The sequence below is a fragment of the Athene noctua genome, chromosome 1 (genome assembly GCF_965140245.1).
Source record: "Athene noctua chromosome 1, bAthNoc1.hap1.1, whole genome shotgun sequence".
Lineage (NCBI taxonomy): Eukaryota > Metazoa > Chordata > Aves > Strigiformes > Strigidae > Athene > Athene noctua.
The window spans coordinates 241,701,126-241,721,528 of NC_134037.1; the positions used below are offsets into that span (position 1 = coordinate 241,701,126).

General features: G+C 44.3%; 1 protein-coding gene across 2 annotated transcripts in view; it reads left to right on the forward strand.

Annotated features, from left to right (window-relative positions):
- SLC7A1 (solute carrier family 7 member 1) overlaps positions 1-20,403 on the forward strand; it is a 51,622-nt gene that overhangs the window by 4,959 nt on the left and 26,260 nt on the right. The window contains exons 1-2 of one of the 2 annotated variants that reach the window (XM_074914726.1): positions 4,649-4,739; positions 17,536-17,919. In XM_074914726.1, coding sequence (XP_074770827.1) covers positions 17,550-17,919 — 370 coding nt within the window. In that variant the 5' untranslated portion in view covers positions 4,649-4,739; positions 17,536-17,549. Of the gene's footprint in view, positions 1-4,648; positions 4,740-17,535; positions 17,920-20,403 lie in introns of those variants that run through there. The other variant, XM_074914718.1, reaches the window with a different exon arrangement.

Genomic DNA, 20,403 nt, shown 5'->3' on the forward strand with positions numbered 1-20,403 from the left:
CTACACTGATACGGTGCTGCTTTGTGTGTCTGAAGTGGACCACGTCGGTTCAGTGGTTTGATTAAACCAAAGGTGAGTTTGCTTTGGCTGTGGGATATTTGTGGGGTGTGGTACAGTGCCACTTTCTATTGCTATGAAAGAAATATCATGCAAAATTACCTTTTAATTTTATGGGTAAAGCATGCTGAGGTCAGAGCTTGGGGGAACTTGCTTCCGAAGGATCTGCTTTCCCCAACTGCCTCTGCAGTGGGGTTGGGAGGTGGTGTAACTCTGTGGATAGCAGGGGAACAGAAGACCCTCCTGTGAAGTCTGGAGTCAGTAAGCAAAAATTCTGCAAAATAAGAAAGGAGGAAAAAAAAGTACAAACTATAAACCATAACAAAGTCAGACCACTGATAATGCTAATAGTAGTTTCATTTGGGAATCCTGATACGGGAGGTTTATTCAGATGTATATGTGGCAGGTGTAAACTTACTGTGCAAGAAATTAGTGTGATTTGATAAATGAACTGTTCCCTTAGGTTGAAGAAGAGCTTGCTTTCATCAGGTGAAAGATTCTTAAAATGAACTAGTTGGAAAAACTGCTGTTGAGTTTGTAGCACTAGGTTATTTTGTTGCATTGACTCTCTCACAAAGCCCTGTCAGCTAGCAAAGTAAATAATGGGATGTGTCTTTAGAAAATATTCCAGAGGGGGTTAGTTTCCTCAGGTAGCTAGAATATAGTCTTTTATCCTTAGGTTGCTGCTTAAACTCCACTCAGGTTACATACTGCCTGACAGCTGTTTGATGACCCATGTGAGAATTCCTAAGCAAGGGATGCTGCTGCATGCTGCACTATTTGGTTTTTTCCTTCCACAAAGTTTACAAAACCGTGACCTGTAACATGTGTTGTGAAGATTTTTATTCTTTGTCTCACTTTGCAGTGACAGTCTGCGTATCAGACTGTTTTGTGTGCTTATAGCTTCCTAAAGTTGAGAGCAGGCCATTAAGAAAAATACAGCAAAATCAACCCCTTCACTTTTTTGGCTTTACCTAGAGCAGCAACAAAAGGCTTTTTTGCAAGTTATTTGCAATAAGAATCATGTAGTTATTAAGAGATTTCAACAATTAATGTATGATATAATTGTCACTGTAGGAAAAAAAAGGGGTCATGTAGTTGAGGACCTGACTGACTTGTCCAGCACTGTTTTAGCAATACATTGAATAAAGGCATGTGGATACTATATGGAAAGGAAGTGATCAAACCCGGCATTTTAAAGTCTGTCTTCCAATTGCTGCCTGAACTTGGTTTATACAGGTTTGAAGTATAAAGGTGCCGTACTGTTGTGTATCTGCCATGCTAACCACGGGTGCATTAGGCAGGACTTTTCTGGCTGTGCAATCATCTGGAAGAAAGGAGCAAAATGTTCTGGCACCCTGAGCAAGAAAAAAATGCAAGACCCGAAAGTCACCAGTGGGATGATGGATTAGGGTGGAGGTGCCACATCTTGGAGGAGAAAAACAATAGGTGGTTGTTGGGATTTTGGAAATGAGAATTTCTGTGAGATTAGAGTAGGAATTTGGCCTCTAGCATCTTTTCAGTTCAGGAAAGCTACCAACACAAGCAGTAGAGTGGAAAGCATAACAGTCAAGCAACTGAAGAACAGCAGAAGCAAAACACATATTCTTTGCTGTGAAGGTGGTGGGATTAGTGCTCAGGCAGTCCTGAAATCCAAACTTTTGTGCAGAAAACTTATTTTTGAGGAATGCAAGTGTTAGGAGGAGTCATTGTTCTTTGGAAGGAACTGTTCAGAGACTTTTACATCTTTCTATTAACTGCCCACAGAAAACCAGGTCCAACTCTATCAAGATGTTTTTGCTTCTGCTGGCTCTAGGTTCAGTCCATTTTCTGTCTTGAGGAGCAGTCTGAGTTCCTGTTGGAGTTTTCATTTCTGCTAGAGCCCTGCAGTAGCTAGGGAAGGCAGGTGTCTCTGGAGGGTCATTTTTCCCATCTCTTCTCTGAAGAAATTAATTTATACTTGGAGGTGCCTGTCTCTGCCAATTGGTTACAAAGAGGGACGAGGTGATACCCTTAGCCCAAATGTCTGTTTTGGAATTGGCTAAAGCTAGTTAAGAGGAATCCGACCCCTCATAACCTGGTTGGCATGTAGAGAAACACAAGGATATCCTTCAAGGAAACTTGTATAAATGATGAAACCACACTGTGGTGCTTTGTCTGCTCCAGATAAACCGTTGCAGATGTTAGAGTACTTTTGAACCTACTTTTTCCTTTGAAGGAAATACCTGGAGATCAGAACACCATGGTGTAGGGGACCATCATTAGCACAACAGCAGCTCTTTGCTTTTCATGCTGCTCTTCAAGGCCCTTGGGGGAAAATGATAATTGTTAGTTGTTCCACAGTTATTTTGCTTTAAAATCACACTTTTTTTTTTTTTCTTTCCAAATCCCACTGCAGTGGAACTAAGGAGAATATTTACAGCCAGTAGTTTATTTCCTTCCAGCTGTTGCTTAAAGAGCAACTTACTATTTTATTATAATTATATTATTATACTTCAAACTTTCTTGTTCTAGATAAGTGACATGGGGAGAGAGCACTGTATGTGATCAGAGAAGTATGTTGAAATGTGTAATGCAACACCTTTCAGAGGTTGTCATATTTGGATCTCTCTGATACCACCCCAGCCCTGTAAATATAATTGAGTGATTTCCTTTGATGTCAGAATGACGATGTGAAAAAATATAGTAAGATTTTTAAAAATGCATTAGCAGGCTGAATGGTATTAGTAATTGTTATTCCAATAAAAAATGCATACTTACTCCAAACAGGATGCTTTTGCTGATAGGGACACAATAATTTTTAAGGATAGCTGTATAACTTTGCTTGACAGGACTATGTGCTGAGTGGCTTCATTTATCCGTGTCACTGGGTTCCAGGTGCAGGTTTTCGGGCAGACCAGGCTTCTGTATGAGGGGCAGGAAGGTGCAGATAACATTTCCCGTAAAATGAGAAATCTGAGTAAGATTTTAGCAGACAAATTGGACAACTACTAGGCAAATGGGGTTGAATGACAAGTATACAGTAAATATTTTTTTTTGCTCATGGGAGTTAATCTCTTCAGTAAGTTGACTTGCGCTTCCAAGCAAGCCAGAACAAGCTCCCTTCATGGAGAGTTGTGAGTTGAGAGCTGGCTTTCTGCCGCACAGACAGCAAAACAAACCGTAAGTCTGGATACAAGGTAATGCCTCTCCTTGTGCAAAATGGTCTGAGTCCTCATTGTATTTAGTAGCAACCTCACAGCTGGGATCCAGCTGAACATGCCAACCTTTTGCATTTCTTACCTACTGGTACCTCTACATCGTCCCTGTGCTCGCTGCTCGCCCAGCTATCACATCCACTAGTGTTAGTTATGAGCTTTCTGCACAAATCTCCCTGCAGGCTGTCCAGCATGGAGCCCCCAGGTTGAAGGGGTGCAGGGTCCCTCTGCATGGCAGCAGCAGCAGTGAGACTCAAAACACGCAGCTTGTAGGCTGGCTTCTGGTTTGGCTAGTGGGTGTCATCTTTGTTTTGGGGTGAGAAAAAAAAACAAACAAGAGACTTCAGCAAGTTTGGATTTGATCCCAAGCAGAAGTGGAGAAGCCTTTTGTCACACTTTGAGAAAGGCTTTGAGATAAATATGAAACAGGCTGTGCTTGGACATCTCTTTCGCCAGCCCCTCCCCATCAGCAGCCTTGAACGTTTGGGTTAGGTGGAGACAAAACTCCCATTAGACAACAGCTTTTCCTGTCAGGGAGCAGGGGAGAGCTGAACGGTGAGCTTGTGGCTAGAAAGCATTTACGCAAAGCAAACAGTCTCCACACCTACCTTGCTATGAAATGTAATTCCATATCAGTATTGTACCTCCTTCCTGGTAAGATTTATTTGGGTAAACTATATCAAAACTGGGCTCTGATATCTGCATGTGAAAACAGGAGTGGTTGGTTACCCAATCGTCAGACCGGTCAAACATCATGCTTGTATCATTTGCAATGCTCTGTTACTTACTTTAGGCTTAAATGCCTAAAATGGATGCAGTTTTCAGAGGCATTTTGTTGTAAATCAGTCAGTGTTCAGGAGCTGCAAAGTCTTTACAGTGACAGCTTGGGGGATTATTTGCAAAACACTCCTAAGACTGAATTTTTTTCCCTGAAGTCAGATGAGCGATGGTGTTTCATATGCCTTTTGTGTTTATTATTTATTAATTGGGTGCTCCTGTCCTTTTGAATTGAGGATTTTACTAGCTCTGGTGGTGTATGCAACTGAAGAACTGCAGAGCCGGGCAGGATTGGGTCAAACACTGAAACGAAAGCGGGTGACTTGTGCAGCATGAAGTTTTAACAGCAAGCAGGCAAGGTGTGGGCGAAGCTGCCATGGAAACTGCCTGTAGTGCTTTCAGAAAGGACCCAGTCTGCCTCGCTGCTATTCCTAAATACTAGTCTGTTTTTAGTCGCCCTCTCTGCTCATGATGGCTGCTGCTGCGGAGGGCAGCTGCCTGGGGAGGGGAGGAAGGTGGGAAGATGATGCAATATGAGCAGCTTGTTGCAATCCTAGAGGCAGCGCAAGTAGTGGTGCTGGCCAGCTGGCAGAGCCGGGGGTGGGCAGTCATGGCCAGGATGATTTGATCTGAGGCGAGATGTGTGTGCCTACTGCCCTGACATGGTGAGGGACGGCTGAAGGAGCAGTGCCTCCTTGAAGGCAGGAGGTGAGTGTGGTGTCTATCATTTGTGGGCATGCTGGCTCCACTTCTGGAGGGAGGTTACACCCTGCCTCAAATATGGGGTGGCAGGTGGCTTTTATCACCTCCTCTCTTTTTCCTTCATGCAGCCTCATGCTTTACCTCCTCTGCTTCACCTCTTTGCACTGTCCTTGGCTCCTGTTTTGCTGTGGGTGTCTGTCTAGACTACAGTGACGTGGATACATCCTGTGGTCCTGACAGCTGGGCTCTGTGGCTGCCCTGCCCAGCCCAATTCCCATCCCAAAACAATGGTCCCTGGTGAGGCATATGTCATGGACTGGCAGGGTAGGGAAGGGTCATTAACCGTCAGTGAGTTGTGACGTTACCATATCCCAGTTACACTGGAAGTGTGACCACACTGTTGGTGCTCAGCATCCCCCTCTGCCTTGGCTTGGGCTGCCTGGGCTTTTCCCTGCGAGATGCTCCACTCCTCGTGCTGTTCCCAGGCAGTTGGGGCATTGGCAACCCCTCTGAGTGGTGTGCTGTTGGCTCCTTTGGCACTGAGTGGTCAGTGGGGTATGTGGTGAAGGGACAATAGTGATTTGATCGGATGGTAGCATTCAGTCTTTGCTTTTAATCCAGTGTGCATCAGGGCATCATCTCTCAGGGAAGGTCTTCCTGAAGAACTCTACCATGGGAATTACTACTTCCGATATCAGGAGCCACCCCTGAAACTGCAGACATGCAGCATCCTTTTGGCCACACACACCGGTTGACGGGGTGTGAAGTGCTTGCTTGTGCCTGCAAAGATGAACACATGGGACTGGGAAAGAGCTGATCCCTCCCCAGCCCTTGAATTATGGATGGAATGTGGGAATACTGGGTCTAAAAGCAAATATTTTAGCTTCTTTCATTCTAGGCTTCTCTTTGGCATAAATCGTATTTGCAGAAAGCTTTGGTGTTAGGTCTGTAATCATGCAAGTGCCTTCAGAAGGTTGCAGTGTATTGAATACAGCTGTCTTGGTTAATGAGAAATTAACTTTGGTTTCTTCAGAAAAGGGAAGTTTTTCTTAATTCTTTGGCTGTGTCGTGTTGCTATTCCAGGCCACATCAGGGTGCAGGGCTGGCAGGTCTGACTTGGAGGTCTGTGTGGGGCAAGCCCTTGAGAATGGCCTCCAAATCAGCAGAAGAACTCCTGTATTAATGAAGAATTATTCTAATTACACAATCAAAATAAAGTCATTATAAAGTAAGCCCAAAGGAGTGTTGTAGGATAATTTGATTTTTCATAGAATGTTAGAATGGTTAGGCTGGGATGGCATCTTTCTCTGGATCAGGATGCTCAAAACCTCATCCAACCCGACGTTGACTACTTAATTTGCAGACACAGTTACCCAAGGATAGCAAAACTTCTCTCAGAAGCCTAGAGTCATCTTGGGAGCCCTGTGACTTGGCCGCATACAGCTTCAGTTCCCCTTCTTCTGTGAACAAGTGCATGTCCAGCGTGGGCTGAACTCTGCCTTGTGCAAGCAAACACTTCCAGAGTTTGTTACAGAGCATTTCCTCTAAAAAAGCTCTTCAAACGCTTCCATCTCTTGCACAGAAACACCGTTCCTGCTTTCTCAGTAAAGGAAAGGGTTCCTTTGCTTTGAGTCAGTACCATTATGGTAATGGAGGAAGTTTTTAATTGGGACAGTAGTGTGGTGATAAGCCATGCACCAATGCTGGGAGTGTGCCTGCTTGAGAAACATCTGACCTGCAGACACGTTGGTCCAGGGGGGTGGCCAAACCCCGGTCCGTGGTCCAGCGCATTGCTCAGGCAGGGATGCCCACGGGCTGCTGGGCAGGAGTGACCAGGGTCTGCTGCTGCCACATGGCCCTGCCTCCAGCTGGAGCTGCCACTGGTCACCACAAGCTGTCTGCTGGCCTCTGCCTGCTTCCTGCTGTTTTATACCCACTTTGATCTGCCCTTAAATCCTCACTCATCTGTGCACTTGCTCCTGGTGAAATCATGGTGTTGGGGGAAGTCTCCTCCCTTCTGTCTGTCTCATCAGATGTGTCCCACGTCTGTGCAAGATGGTGTTTGTTATTCTACATGCAAGTTGAGGGATCTTACTTTTTTTGTTTGTTTCCCCACTACTGTTCTAATAACAAACCAATTTCTGTCTCTGTCTAACTTGCTTCCTTATCTCCCAAGGGACATTTCCTACTTTCTTCCAAGGACTATTATCCAGGGACCGTGACTGGAGCATGCTGAATGACATGATTAGGCTTTTTGACTAAGCAAAGCCGTGTCTTCATTTTATCTGGGTTTAAGAAGTCTGAAGCTCACTTACTAATATTGTATCCCAGAGCTTAATTTTTTTTCTGCTCGATACCAAGGCTGAGTCCCTGGCAGGTTATGGGCTATGTGTTACTTCAAGTAGATTCCTGGCAATCTGTCTCAGACTTTCATTTGGGAAGTCTAATTTCAGTGGAGATCCCCTCAGGTTTTATGACAAATTGAGGGAATTAAATCAAGCAATTTTCTTGCAAAGTGTAATTTGAAGCCATGCTGAACAACTATTTGAGGAGACTGTATTAGAGCTGGTGGGAGACTTTTCAATTAGATGCTTTTTCATCAGAAAATAGTGATTCATGTAATGAGAGGGGTGTGATGCCCTTTATTGGATAGGCAGGAAGACATCTTAACTTTTTGATCCCTTAGGAGCTCTGGATGGCAAATGGGGTGCTGCCCTCCTCTAGACAGCTGGGTGCTGCTTTGAGCTGCCAGAGGATCCTCACTGTCTGAAGTGTGGGCTAAAAGGGATGAGAGCATTGAAGTTGCCTTTTGCTGGATGGTGGTACTTAGGTGAGAATCTGTCCTGGAAAGTGTCCCATCCCTCTCCTCTGCTGCTCGCTGTCGTGGCTTGCCACCTAGTTGGTCGTAGACACAGCATTGGGTTCGTTTCAGTGATACCGTTTGCAGCACAATTCCCCAAATGGTTATTCTCTTAGAGCTACAGGGGTGATAAGCAGTAGCCTGGGGAGAGAGGAACATCTGTCTGGCTTCATGATTTAACCCTGCCAAAACAAACATGCTGTCTGGCTGCACCTGAGTCTTCACTGCTTTGAGGCAGGATGCACTATATCCGGTTTGTGTCTAACAGATACTTCTCTAACGTGTTCTCGAAACACTTGGGTGGTGAAGAGTCTTGTCTTGTATCCTGTCCCAGCCTTTCATCGTGCCTGCAGTTGGTAAGTGATTGTAACGTCAAATTCCCCTCTGCAAATTAAGCCTAATACATTGTGTGTTTCTGCAGTAGCCCAGGAGGGGAATTAATGTCTATCCAACCTTTTACCTGTTGAGTGGCTTCCAGTGTGCCATGTTTGATGTTAATTACAGCTGAAGCTATGTGGAGAAGAATGGGCATCACTGAACTTCCGTTTTGAGATTTTGAAGCTTGAATTCTGGAAGGTTTAAGCACTCCCCTTGGGACTCTCTCCCTCATTTCAAAATGGATTTCATGTATCATCACAAGTAACCCAGATGGAATTTTCTGCAGGTATTGAGACAAAACATTGAAGTTTGCCTGCTTTGAAATTTTGGGGAAGTTAAGACCTCTTGTCTGGACTTGGGGAAAAAGATGGTCTTTGCCATCTCAGAAGTTGTCCTGGGATGGGAGAGGAATTTCTGATCTTGGTACAGCCAGTAGCAGTGGGAGTCTGGAAAGCAGGCAGGTGAGCTGCAGCACCCTGCTGTTCTCCCAAGGCAGTACTGGAGAACCAGCATCATCTTCGTGTCCAGGGGAACTTCGTGTTCCCCTTTCAGTAAATGATTTGCTGGTAAGTGGGTGGCATAAGGGTTGGAGAGAGCACCTCACTGCTCCTTTTTTCAATGGAAGAAATTCTCCAGGGCTGTGAGATGCCGGGAGAAGAGTGGGAGATGCTGCCTTAGAAGCATAGCTAATGCTGGAGAGCTTGAGGAAAAGAAACCATCATCCCCTGCTGTCTGTGACGGTGGACTGGTCCCCCCCACCACCTCCCTTGTGCTGTTAAAGCAGCACTTAACAGAAGAGAGTGATATGGTCCCCTTCTTATAGGCAGTGTGTCTTTAAACAGGTGATTAAGATTGTGTTTTGTATACACTGCACACCCATGTGTGTGTGAGCTGTTACCTCTCTTTAGTGTGTAGTTTATATTTAACTGGATGTTTTCCTTCTCTTGAATAGCAAATGGCTTGCTAGTGGCTGTTCTTGGTTTTCAGTGACAGAATTGGCAAAGAATATAACATTTAGTATCCATATATATACACACTGATGTAATCTACATTTCTGTAATGTATATTGAAATATATGCATATAATAAAAAAAAAAATTACGGCAGTCAAGAAGGGAACAATTTAACAGCACATGGACAAGACATTCCTTGCCTGGTTAAAATACCTCAGCAGGACAGCATCCCTTTACACATAGTGAAATTGATGTGGAGAATTACAGTTACTTTTGTGGATTTTGGCTTGGACTTCTTGCCATTACTGCTGCTACAGTGGGATATCTTCCAGCTTTGTGTAATGCTAATACTTGGTCATGCTTTATTTTCATCAGCCTTTTTGCTGGTGGCAAGCATCTGCAAATGGCTGTGGCTACAACCTCTGAGTCAGTTCCCGGCACTTGTCCCAAGCGTGTCCTCTGAACTGCTTGCCTTGTCCAGCACAGCTGATGAAGACACTTGCAGCAGCTTCAGGGACACAGCCAGATGCACCTTAGGGTCTGATGCCACATCCTTCGTGTCTATTTCTGAAAGTCTTGAGATAGGTGTTAAATGTCTATGGGAGAAGTTCAGCATCTGCTGGAGCTGCCTTGTCTCTGCTCTGTCACTTGTTGCAGAGTAACGTAACAAAACTTTGGAGATTTTCCAAGGCAACACATTTTGGAAGGACGTATCAGACACAATTCCTGCTTTATGCTGTAATGGATCACAGCTGGGGCTGACATGTCTTAGTGACTTGACTTTCCTCATTGTATTTCTGAAAGCACTTAATCATTCAAAAAGCATTCAGTGGTTGTGGTTTGGTTCCTTACAACAAAACTTCTTTGCATCTAGGAGTCTACAGTCAAATCTGACACCCTCAAAATATCTGTAATGCTAGTGGCAGTAGTAGGAATTGAGGTTTTCACCTCTTCTTTTTCTGTGTAGGACTTTTCTCTGCAAATGATGCTAGCTTGGAGATGGAAGTAGCAAAATCAGCCTTTTGGAAAGGGCTCCCAAATGGTTTTGTTACCTGTGTGTTGATCAGAAAGTTGACATCATCACTACATGCTTGTTCAGGGAGCTGAACCGTGTTTAAACTAAAAATAGAGGGCCAAACCCATTCCACACTATTTGCCAAACATGCCAACATGGCATAAGCGCAACCTCTTTGTTCTGCATACTAGTAGCAAAAACGGTAGAGCTGTACGGGGGATACAATTGTTGAAGACCAAAAGGATACTGAGGAAAGTCAGACTGTCCCACAGGACGTTACTTTGCTGTGAGAGAAGGGTGCTGATGGCAGTAGAGGTTTATATGTGTTTCAAAATGAATATGAGTGTATGTAGGACAATATTGAGTGGAGATTTCTGCTTGTGCTTCCTCCAAGGAGATACCTGGGGAGTTCACTGGACATGCAGCACGGTTAGGCTTGGGTTTTCTTCTTTCCTTAGTAGAAAACTCCTTGTTCTGCATAATCTGCTTTAATTTTATGTTCTTCTGCAAATTGGAGAAGAAAATACTTAGGAGCAGCAAGGCTTTGAAATAGATAAGGAGTGTTTTCTCAGAAGCTGAAACAAATTGTAATTGTTTAGGAAAGTGATAGTACTGCTTATGTAAAATGGTGCCCTGTCAGCTTATTTTTACACGTGGTGTTTTATGTTTAGCTGGACAGATGTTTGTTATGGTTTACTTTTTGCTGTTAAGCAGATGCAAGATTGCTTATTTTCTTATGGGATTGTTTTGAAGAATGTCCCTTTTTAAAATGTTGTTAACGGGGAAGGAAATCTATCAACCTGATATAATAGGTATGTTAACCATTAGATAAGAGGAGGAAGAATATCTTACTTTATTTGAAAATACAATACAGTCAGGGCACAAGAATTTGGACAGGGGACAAAAGTAACAAACATAAAATGCATTGTAAAAAAGACAAGGACCAGTAGCAGTGGGTGGAATTTGGGCCCTATTGAAGTCGGTGGGAGCTTTGCCATCAACTTCAGTGGGACAGGATTTCACCTAAGGATGTGGCCCCTGCCTGAGGATCCGCCCTGCTAGGTTATCTAGGTGCGTCATTACTTCCCGCTGCTCTCAAAGCCCTCAGCTCCTGCTGAAACATGAAGATGCCTAGAGCTTTGGGATGAAGCCATTTCCTACCCAGGGTCTGAGTGGCTGGGGCTTGGAGCTCAGAGAAACTGGAGCTGAAGCAGAGGTGAGAGCTAGGTGTGTGCAGAACAAAGCTGATCTGTGTATGTTCAGATCAAGTTTCCTCAGCTTGAAGTTGGTTGTGTACCATCTGGTAACATTTCTAGAATAATTTATATTGTTCTATACTATTAGGACTGTGTTATGTCACAAGAATACTGACCATACATTCAGAGAAAAGGCTCATCGTTTCAAGTATGAGTGGGAGTGAGAGGAACCAGCCCAGAACACATTTCCTCACTTCAAAGGCAAAAACGGCTGTTTCAGAAAGCGAGATCACAGCCAGATCCAACTTCTAAGGAGGGAAAAATCATAATCTCCGCCAAAATCGCCCTTTGATGCAATTGCGAAGATAACATGATATCAGAAGAAAGGTTTGGGGCAGAGGTGTAATGGCCCCTGTACTGCATCCTGCTAAACCAAAAGATTGTTCTGAAAAAAATGCCACTTGTCTTTATTGAAGGTCTCTTTGCCAAGCCACAGTTAATATAATTGAAAGTGAAAGGTTGATTTGGTACCTGATGTTTGTTTCAAAAGCAACAAAAATGTGTAAGAGATGCTTAGGATGGTGATCAGTTGTCTGTGAGATGAAGGACACTGCTGTGTGCGAGGGATGCAGAACACAGCTGCAGTGCGGGTACCATGCCCTGCACCCAGCTCCCTGTCTGTTATCTGCAGGTCATAGGAGGTTATTTTATTCACAACAGGATGCTCAGACTTTCTGATGCTTTTTGGTCAAGATAAAGTTGATATCTTAATCTTGAGATCAGCCAGAAGAGCACTGTCTGCTGGCATTAAGCCAACTGCAGGATGTTGGTCTTAATTTTCAGGTCTGTCATAATTAAATAGCCCCTCTCCTAAACAAATTATCCATAAAAAGTCATTCTGCTTTATTCTTGGTAGCTTTAGTACAGCTGTGAACACCTGTAGGTATGCCTGAGGGAGCTTCAAAATGAAATAATTTTGAAATATGTTTCTTGTGAGATACTCTTGAGTGATATATAAGCTTGAAATAATTAACTAGATTTTTTTTTTTTAATGAATAAATCCTACATCCCCTCACCTCCAGAAACCTTGCCGAGTTCATGCCCTGATCATCCATCCCTGCAGTGAGGGCCTGATTCTCTACAGGGTATGTTGCCCCTCCCCAGCCCTGTTCTTGCCAAAGAAGTGATTTGTCATGACATGTGTGGCAAGGGAAGGCATTGGGCACTACATCTGCTTTCATTTTCAGTGAAGAGATAAAACTCCAATTGGTTTGGGACCACTGAGTTGTGTTCATTTTGCAAGACACCAGATTTAATTAAATTTAAGTTAAATGGCTAGATAGGAAATAAAAGGTTCATTATTGTTAAGTAGTATGTTTTTGAAGCAGAGGCCTTGAGCCAAATTCTGAAAGGCTTAGCATCCCCAGCTCCTTGGGTGTCAGTGGTGGTAGAAGTAGGCGGGAGAGTGGCTCTTACCTGTGGGGAATCTCAGTCCACCTCCACCTGGAGGCATCTCCTAGACAAAGATAATGTCAGGCTGCACAGCCTGTCCTCTGCCTTTTGCCTTTGTTCAACACAGAGCAATTCCTCCTTGTAGCTTTGTGTGGTTTATGGGGACAGTAGGTCATTTACACGCTGCAAGCAGGCGTGTCACAACTGCCATCTAGCTCTTAGGGTTAGTCCCATTCCTGTCATGTGGGCATTGTAGAAAACCACGTGTTGATGAGTGAGTGCACATCACAAACCATTTCCTCCTGCGTATTAAGCGGTACAGTCCTGCAAGATACCTTGATTTTCCGTGTAAGAAATGTTCAGCACTTTGTAGGATGAAACCTAGTATGCTCAGCAAGATTGGTACCAACTCGGAGGTGCAAACCCTGAGGAACACAAAATAGTGCGTAGGTCGCTGGGGTTTGGAGAGGCCTGGACCTGTAGCCTCATTCAGGGTGAAATGTCTCAAGAAGATTTCCTACAAGCTTCTATGGTGTTTTCCTGTGGTTGGTCCAGCTCCAGCTGACCTCTAGCTGAGCTGGGCTATCTCCCTACCTCCTTTCTGGTTTGTGCCTTTGTTAATAGCCTCAGCTGGGACTTAGTTGTGTTGCTTCTTAGTCCTCTGTTCAGGCCATTGAATGTCTAAACCTTGCCATAAATATATTGAGTTAGCAAGAAGTAAACTATTTTTCACCAGTCCGTTGGCATTTCTTGATGTTTCTGTACCAAAGAATAAACCTGTGTTGTCCTGAAATCCAGAGGCTGGTTCTGAGTCAAACTGGTCTTGACTTGCACACTAGCTTTGGAAAACAAATCCATTAACACATCTTCTGTGGGTATGTTGCTCATAGTTGACTGCAGTTTATGGCAAGGATTTCTTTTGTTTCAGAGATCTTTTTTTGTATCTTCTCTAGTGTTTTTTCTTTAGTACACAGCACTGGGATCCTCCCCATTTCCTTGAGCTTCAGACTGAATGTAAACCACCACCACTGGGCCGTGTGGATGAGGTAGCCCCGTCACTGTGGTCTTCATAGGATCTTCCCCTTCAAGGGGATCTCTGCATCACCCTGATGGGAGTTAAGCAAAGCCTGGGACTTGTGTTGTCCTAGAAAGCAATGAAATTCATAGGAGATGCTCCAGTGCAGTGCTCTTCTTGTCACTTACCCCAGTTCAAAGTTGAGGACTGCCTTGTCGCTGCTTTGGGGAGGTGAGCAGGTGTCCAGCTGAAGGCAATCCTGGCTGACAAGGATTTGGGTAAGGTTCAAATGGGAAGGAGACTGCGTGAGCGAACTGACATATGAATGCACTTAGGTAAAGAGGTCTGCCTTCCTTCTGAAGGGAGAAGATAGTTTTCCCTCTCTGTGTACACTGGGAATTCCCATGGTTCATCAAATGAGATTTTTGTAAGATTGGCCTGAAAACTGCCTTTTTCCATTAGTCTAAATCCCTGTCTCTTGGGAGTATGTTTGAGAGCTGTTGGTGGAAGAGACAGTTCCTGACGCGGTGGGACTTGTAAATCCTCAGCCTTGTTCTGGCAATTGTAATTACTTTCTCCTAGTAGGGGAGTTAGCGTAAGGCCAAGAGAAAGGGATTTAAGCCAGGGTTTATGAGTGGTGTCTTGAAAAAATGAAGAGGATTTTTGATTTTGTAGTTAATGCTATGGTGACAAAATTGAAGCATTGGATTTAATACCTGTCTCAGTTAATTAAGTTTCTTAGCATGTATTTTCCCACCTTTTACACTGGATTTGAGCTAGAGCTGACGAAGCACCAATCTCACTTGACCATGCTGTAAATTTCATTTAATACTATTTCTGCCTACACATTATTCTCAGCATACTATTGATGCCAGTGTGCAATGTATACTGCTGTTCCATTATTGGTATATAAGGCACTATTCATTGAATATTGAATGCTTCAGTCCAGCATTGCATCTAAATAAAAATCTTTCTCCTTTTCCATAATTAATGAAGAAACATTTTAAAGCCCTGCTGCTGAAGCTGGGCTTAATGGTGCCGTGTGGATATCAGGTTAGAGCTTCTTGAAGCTACAGGATGCAGTTGAGATGGAAGATGATGTTTATCCTTGTAGGTTGTGTCCATGTGAGCAAGTAATGCAGCCTGTAGATTTGCAGAGCAAAGTAGTTGATGCTGAGAATCTGATGTCTGCACAACACATCTTATAGGGGAGGTTATCCTGGAGTAGCTGTTCCTGCAGGCTGTGCACCCATGAGGTGTTGGAGTGGATTACATATGCCCCTGTAGTGTCCTCAGGTTTAGGTTTAGGTTCATCCCAGTCGTATCAGGTTTGTGTATTCCACAGGTTCTCTGCAGTGTGAACCAAAGAGTGGTGAAGGGAGCAACTGGGTCATTCACTATTAAAGTACTCCTGTGCTCAGAACAGAAATGGTAATGGGCATTAAATAGTTGAATGCAGGTCTTATAGTAGTGATTTTGGTGCCTGGAGCCAAATCTGTTTGTAAAAACTTGGTAGGTTGTTGTCAATGCTAGCTGTGCCTCTGGCTTAGGTTGCAGAGAAAACATTTTAGCTGTAGAGAGCATCATATTATCCAACTGCCAAATTATGAATGAGGACAATGATGCTGGGATGAAGGTGGGATGGCAAGTGTGGGCTGAGGAAAATGGCTGCAGCCAGTGGGAGCAACACTCAGAAGAGGAGGGTCAGGGACGGGTAATCAGAAAGAGCCAGTGCATGAAAATGGTGCTGAACCAGCAAAGTGAAACCTCTGTCAAAACAGGAGGTGGTGCCCATTGACTGGAGAAGAGTAGAGATAAATGAATTTACTTACGAGAGACTGGCAGATTTGCCTGACAGTTTTATTTGATAAGAGGCACAGGGAAGGTGGGGGGGCTATTTTCCTTTTTTTTTTTTTTTTTTTTTACTTTAAAGGTTAAAGGAAAGAATAAGCTCTCTCCTTGGTCTTGAGTAAAGCTTTTGATGCAGTGCCACTTAGGAAATTGTTTAAGAAGATGAGGACTAGGAGGAGACTGGCATGGTACAAAAGGGACATTTAGTGAGAAGTTGGGGACTGAGAGAGGAAAATAGTCACTGGTAGAGGAGATGCCCATGGAGTTCTTAGCAGTTGCTCTTTCTGCTTCTTCTGATCATTCCTCTTGATGCAAAAAGTCGAAGGGTGCTAATGGGATATACAACTGCTCAGAGAGTGCTTTGGAGGTGAACAGTTCCAGACAGGGCAAGGGACTGCCTGTGTCTTTGGGGCTTGGATTGCTTGCCTCTACAAAATGAAGGCCGGAAAGTCATGGCTGATCTCTAAAGGTATATATGGGGCTAACCACCCGAGTGGGGAAAATCCATTCTTGGCACAAGAGCGTGTGAGTAAATGCCTACTAAAGCATTTCGGTTGGTAAGTAGAGAGGAGTGTTGGTAGAGCTTTCCAGCTTTCCAACAGTGGAGATAAGGCACCTAGAAATTTTTAAGGGAAGGCCTGATGTTATGCTATGGTTGCCTGTGACACCTAGGGCTGGACTTCGCAGTGTAAAAAGCAAGAAATTCCTTCTAATGCTGTGCTCATGGATTCAGGTAGTACTGTGAGGAGGAGCTTTAGTCATTTTCTAAAGGCAAGGGTAATTTTGCAACATCATATTTTTTTTCAGAAAGAGGAAGACAAAAGTTCCTGGTCTGTGTCCAAGGACATAAACCTTGAAGGGACAGACTCCTTAATGGCACTGATTCCACAGATGTCCTTGAGGAGATGACCCCACTGCCAGCCATGCTGGTTTGACCTTTAATGAGTGCTGTTACTGGCTGTGTTAGGTGGACACCTATGTAGATGGTCGAATTTGTAGGCTTGATGAATTGCATAGCAAAATCTTCCCATGGTGTAGCACCACAAGATACATGTGTCTCATGGGAAGAGAAACTCCAGAAAGATTTACTAGGGGATCCCTCCACAGAGAGGTGTTTGCTTCACACTGCTGCTAATCCCATCATAAAGTCCCAAGCAGGGGAACTGCACCTGAACTGCTTACTAAAGCTGCTGCATGCTGCTGTTTGTGCCAGCGGGTCCATACACAGGAATAGTGCAGTTGTTGAAATGGGACCATGGCTGGAAACCCTGCCCCATGGTTTCATTAAACACCCCTGGCCCACAGTAGTTGCTGGGTGGGGCAGGGAAGTTCAGGGAGCCACACCATTCTCTCACTTCAGTTGTTGCAAATGCAAAATAGCTTGAGCCTTTGCCTCAGTGTAACCGAGTTAAATAACACTGGATTCTGCATGTCCTTTTTCCTAAATTATATCTGGTTTAGCCTGCACGGTTGCAGGCAGCAGCAGCTTTGCTACTGCCTGCGGCTGGACCTTAGAGAGGGAAAATGTTCCAGCGAGTCTGTTTGACTGCAAATGGTGTCACTGACTGCAGCATGTGGTCATGTTGTGCTCTAGGAGGAGCACATGTGGTGCCTTGTTCTGGGATATAAGGCTCACTTCTTATTTCACCTTGAGACTTAAAATATATATAAAAATACTTATCTCTGTATATATATCTGTCTTTTAAAAAAATTCTTAGCCCAGGAAAACTGCTCTGAAATCTGAAAGACAGGTTTTTTGTTTTTGGCTTGCCCACTTGCTTGTGGATTGTGTGGTTGTGGAGTGAGGTGGGAGCTGGGGTGGAATGCCCTCTCTCTCGGGATTGAACAGGCTTTGCAATGTGGCTGGGAATGGGAAGCAGAAAATGCTTTGGTTTTGTCTGTTTTAATTCTTTGTGCTAAGCCTAGGTAAAATGCCAAAGGAGACATTTTGCGATGTAAAAAGATGGAAAATGGGAAGATTTGTTTATTGCAGTGTAACAGGGCTGTGGCAGTGTACCTGTGCAGTGATGCAGTTTCAGAGGGCATCCTGATCCAGGTAATGATGGCAGCATCTCTCTTGCAGGCTCAAACACGAAAATGGAGTGTCAAAAAGTAATCAATTTTGGAAACCAGCTTCTTCGCCGGAAAAATGTGGACTGCACTCGAGAAGACAGTCGGCTCTCACGATGCCTCAACACATTTGACTTAGTGGCTCTGGGTGTAGGCAGCACTTTGGGTGCAGGTGTCTATGTACTGGCTGGAGCCGTGGCCCGGGAAAATGCGGGACCTGCCATCGTTATCTCCTTCTTAATTGCCGCTTTGGCTTCAGTGCTGGCTGGACTCTGCTATGGAGAATTCGGTGCTCGAGTTCCTAAGACAGGATCAGCTTATCTCTACAGCTACGTGACTGTGGGCGAGCTGTGGGCCTTCATCACAGGGTGGAATTTAATCCTCTCCTACGTTATCGGTAAGTATGGCGGGTGTGCTGTGAGACCCTAGTTTTAGTCCAGGATGGCAGCCTAGTGTAAGATCAGCCTTGTTGGGCGCCTGCGTTACTGTTACAAAATAGACTCTGCGCTCTTGCACTCTCTGAGGATTTCAGGACTCGTCTGCAGGGTGCATTGTTGGTGGCTCCTGTCAGTCAACAAGGTGAGTGATGTGCTGTGGGCTGAGGGTTTGTCCTGAAACTGGATTATTGCTGCTGTGAATTCCTGTGAATCTCCATGTCATCCCTTTGGCATCCCCGGGCTGTTGTACACTTGCCAGGGAGCAAAAGCTTGTTCCCTCTGCTGAGAAAGAAGCTGCTGTCAGAAGGATGCTTTTACACAGCAGCATCTGTACTCCTGGCTGATCAAGGATTAATTCCTGGTCCCTTTGAAACCTGTTTAGAGTATCTGGAGATCAGAGTTTTGTCTTGTGAATGGCTGCAGGATTAAGTTTAGCATGATTTGCAGGTTCACAGTCTCTGAAATGTCCAAACCAAATCCCTTCTAAGCCCTTGACTCTCCCAAGGAGAGGCCTTGAATCAAGCTCAGAGCATGCAGTGTACCACTCAGCTGACATATTAAAACTAAGACACACTTTGCTAATTAAGGATTCTCATCTTTTCAAGTACGTTCTGGGCATGCTGTTTGTCATCATGCCTGTAATTAAGGCGGCAACCAACTTACCAGTTCAGAGTGAAGACTTACTAGTTAAAATGAAAACTGATGTTATGCTAAATTATTACAGGGAGGGGTTTTCTTTTAAATGCATTTTATGGGATGTGCATTACCTTGGAGATTGGTTCCCATGGTTCTGGGGGGTAATATCACGTCAAGAATGATATAGGATATAGCAGCTGCTTCTCTGAGATTGTGCTGGCTCTGCTCTGTGTGCTACCTGAAACCTTTTCATCTTCCTTCTTTTTCTCTCTCTCTTTTTTTTTTTTTTTTTTTAATAAGAAATGAGAGGATGAAAAGCCGGAGTCAATTAAACTCATCTCCTTAGGAAATCTGAGTCCTATGGTTCTTTTATGAATCAGGCTCAGTGCAATGAGGGGATAAAAATAGTTTTTAAAAAAAGAGAGCATATAATTTCCTTCAGACTTCTAAAATGGACTCTGCTTAGGCTTACACGTAGAAAAATTGAACAGGCTTCTTGGTGATTTATCTTCTGTTCCAGAAAGGTAATGATAAATAATCTCCTCCGTGCTCCTCATCTAGTTAGTTATGTGGCAATTCCCACTGTGATACTGGACTACAAAAATGACTGACATAACCGTGGATGCTGTCCCAAAACCTGATTCTGCAAATGCACCATGAAAAGATTTGCATACTGAACGTTACATTCCCAGGATCTGGGTTGAGGCTGGTATTTCTGAGATGATTTTTTTTTTTTTTGTCCTCTCATAATGGCTTTTGAACCATTGCCTCAGTTTTTATTGCAGAGTTGGCTGCTCATTGTGTTATCACAAGGCAGACAATTCAGTAAAAAATCAGTAGATATGATCCCTGAATGTGTTCAGACACAACTTTGTTACTTTTAATTCAGTCCTGTGACAAAAATGCACGTTTGCAACTGACTTCCTTGTAATTTGGGAGGAAGGGTGCTAAGCAGGAAGGACAACTGGAGGAGGATGTGAGCTGTAGCAAGTCTCTTTTTTCTTTATCTCACCCAGCCTTTCTCCCCATGCTACTTGCCCCTCTTGTGAGTAAGGGCAATTCCTGGCAGCTTCAGGGGTGTGGAGAAGAAAGATATGTTGGCAGGCACGTACTGCAGTTCAGAGCCAGGAGTTGAGAGGGCAGAAAGCTATTTTTTTTCTCAGTTGTGCTGCAGAAAATGACAAGCATTGCCACTGAAACCAGGGGGCAGGGTAGTAGGAGCTTGTATCTATAAGAGGCTCAGCCAATGTGGTGTTTTCATTCTGAGGTTCTCAGACATCTGTTCAGAAAGTATTGTGAGGGTGGAAAAAGAAGTCCTGGGGTCCTGGAATGGGTGGCAAATAGCTTGTAATTAACTGAAGTGACTTGCCTTCAGGAAGACTGGTATGGGGTCTTGGAGGTGGTTGATGAGCAAAAATGGGCATGCAACTGATCGGTCGTGGTCTAGACAAAAGGAAGAAGGTGTCCAAGACAAGGATCTGAACTTTCTTCTGGAATGATGTGGGTTTGGGGAACTATGGCAGACTGGGAAGCATTTCAGGAACTGGAAGCTGGTGGGAGCTGGTAATAAAAGGGTAACAGCATCCCTTGTGAGTAACTGCTGCTGGGGTTTCCTGGGGCACGCAGTGACCTGTTCCTGCAGTGAGCCCTGCACCTGAGCTCAGAAGCTTTCCTGGGAGACATGTGCTGTGGGCAGGAACCAGCTCGACCTGGCAAGGTTGTGCTGACCCAGAACTCGTAAATCCTCCTGGGTACAAGCCTTTGCACTGTGCTCTCTAAGAACAGTAAGATATTCATGTTGGAAGAAT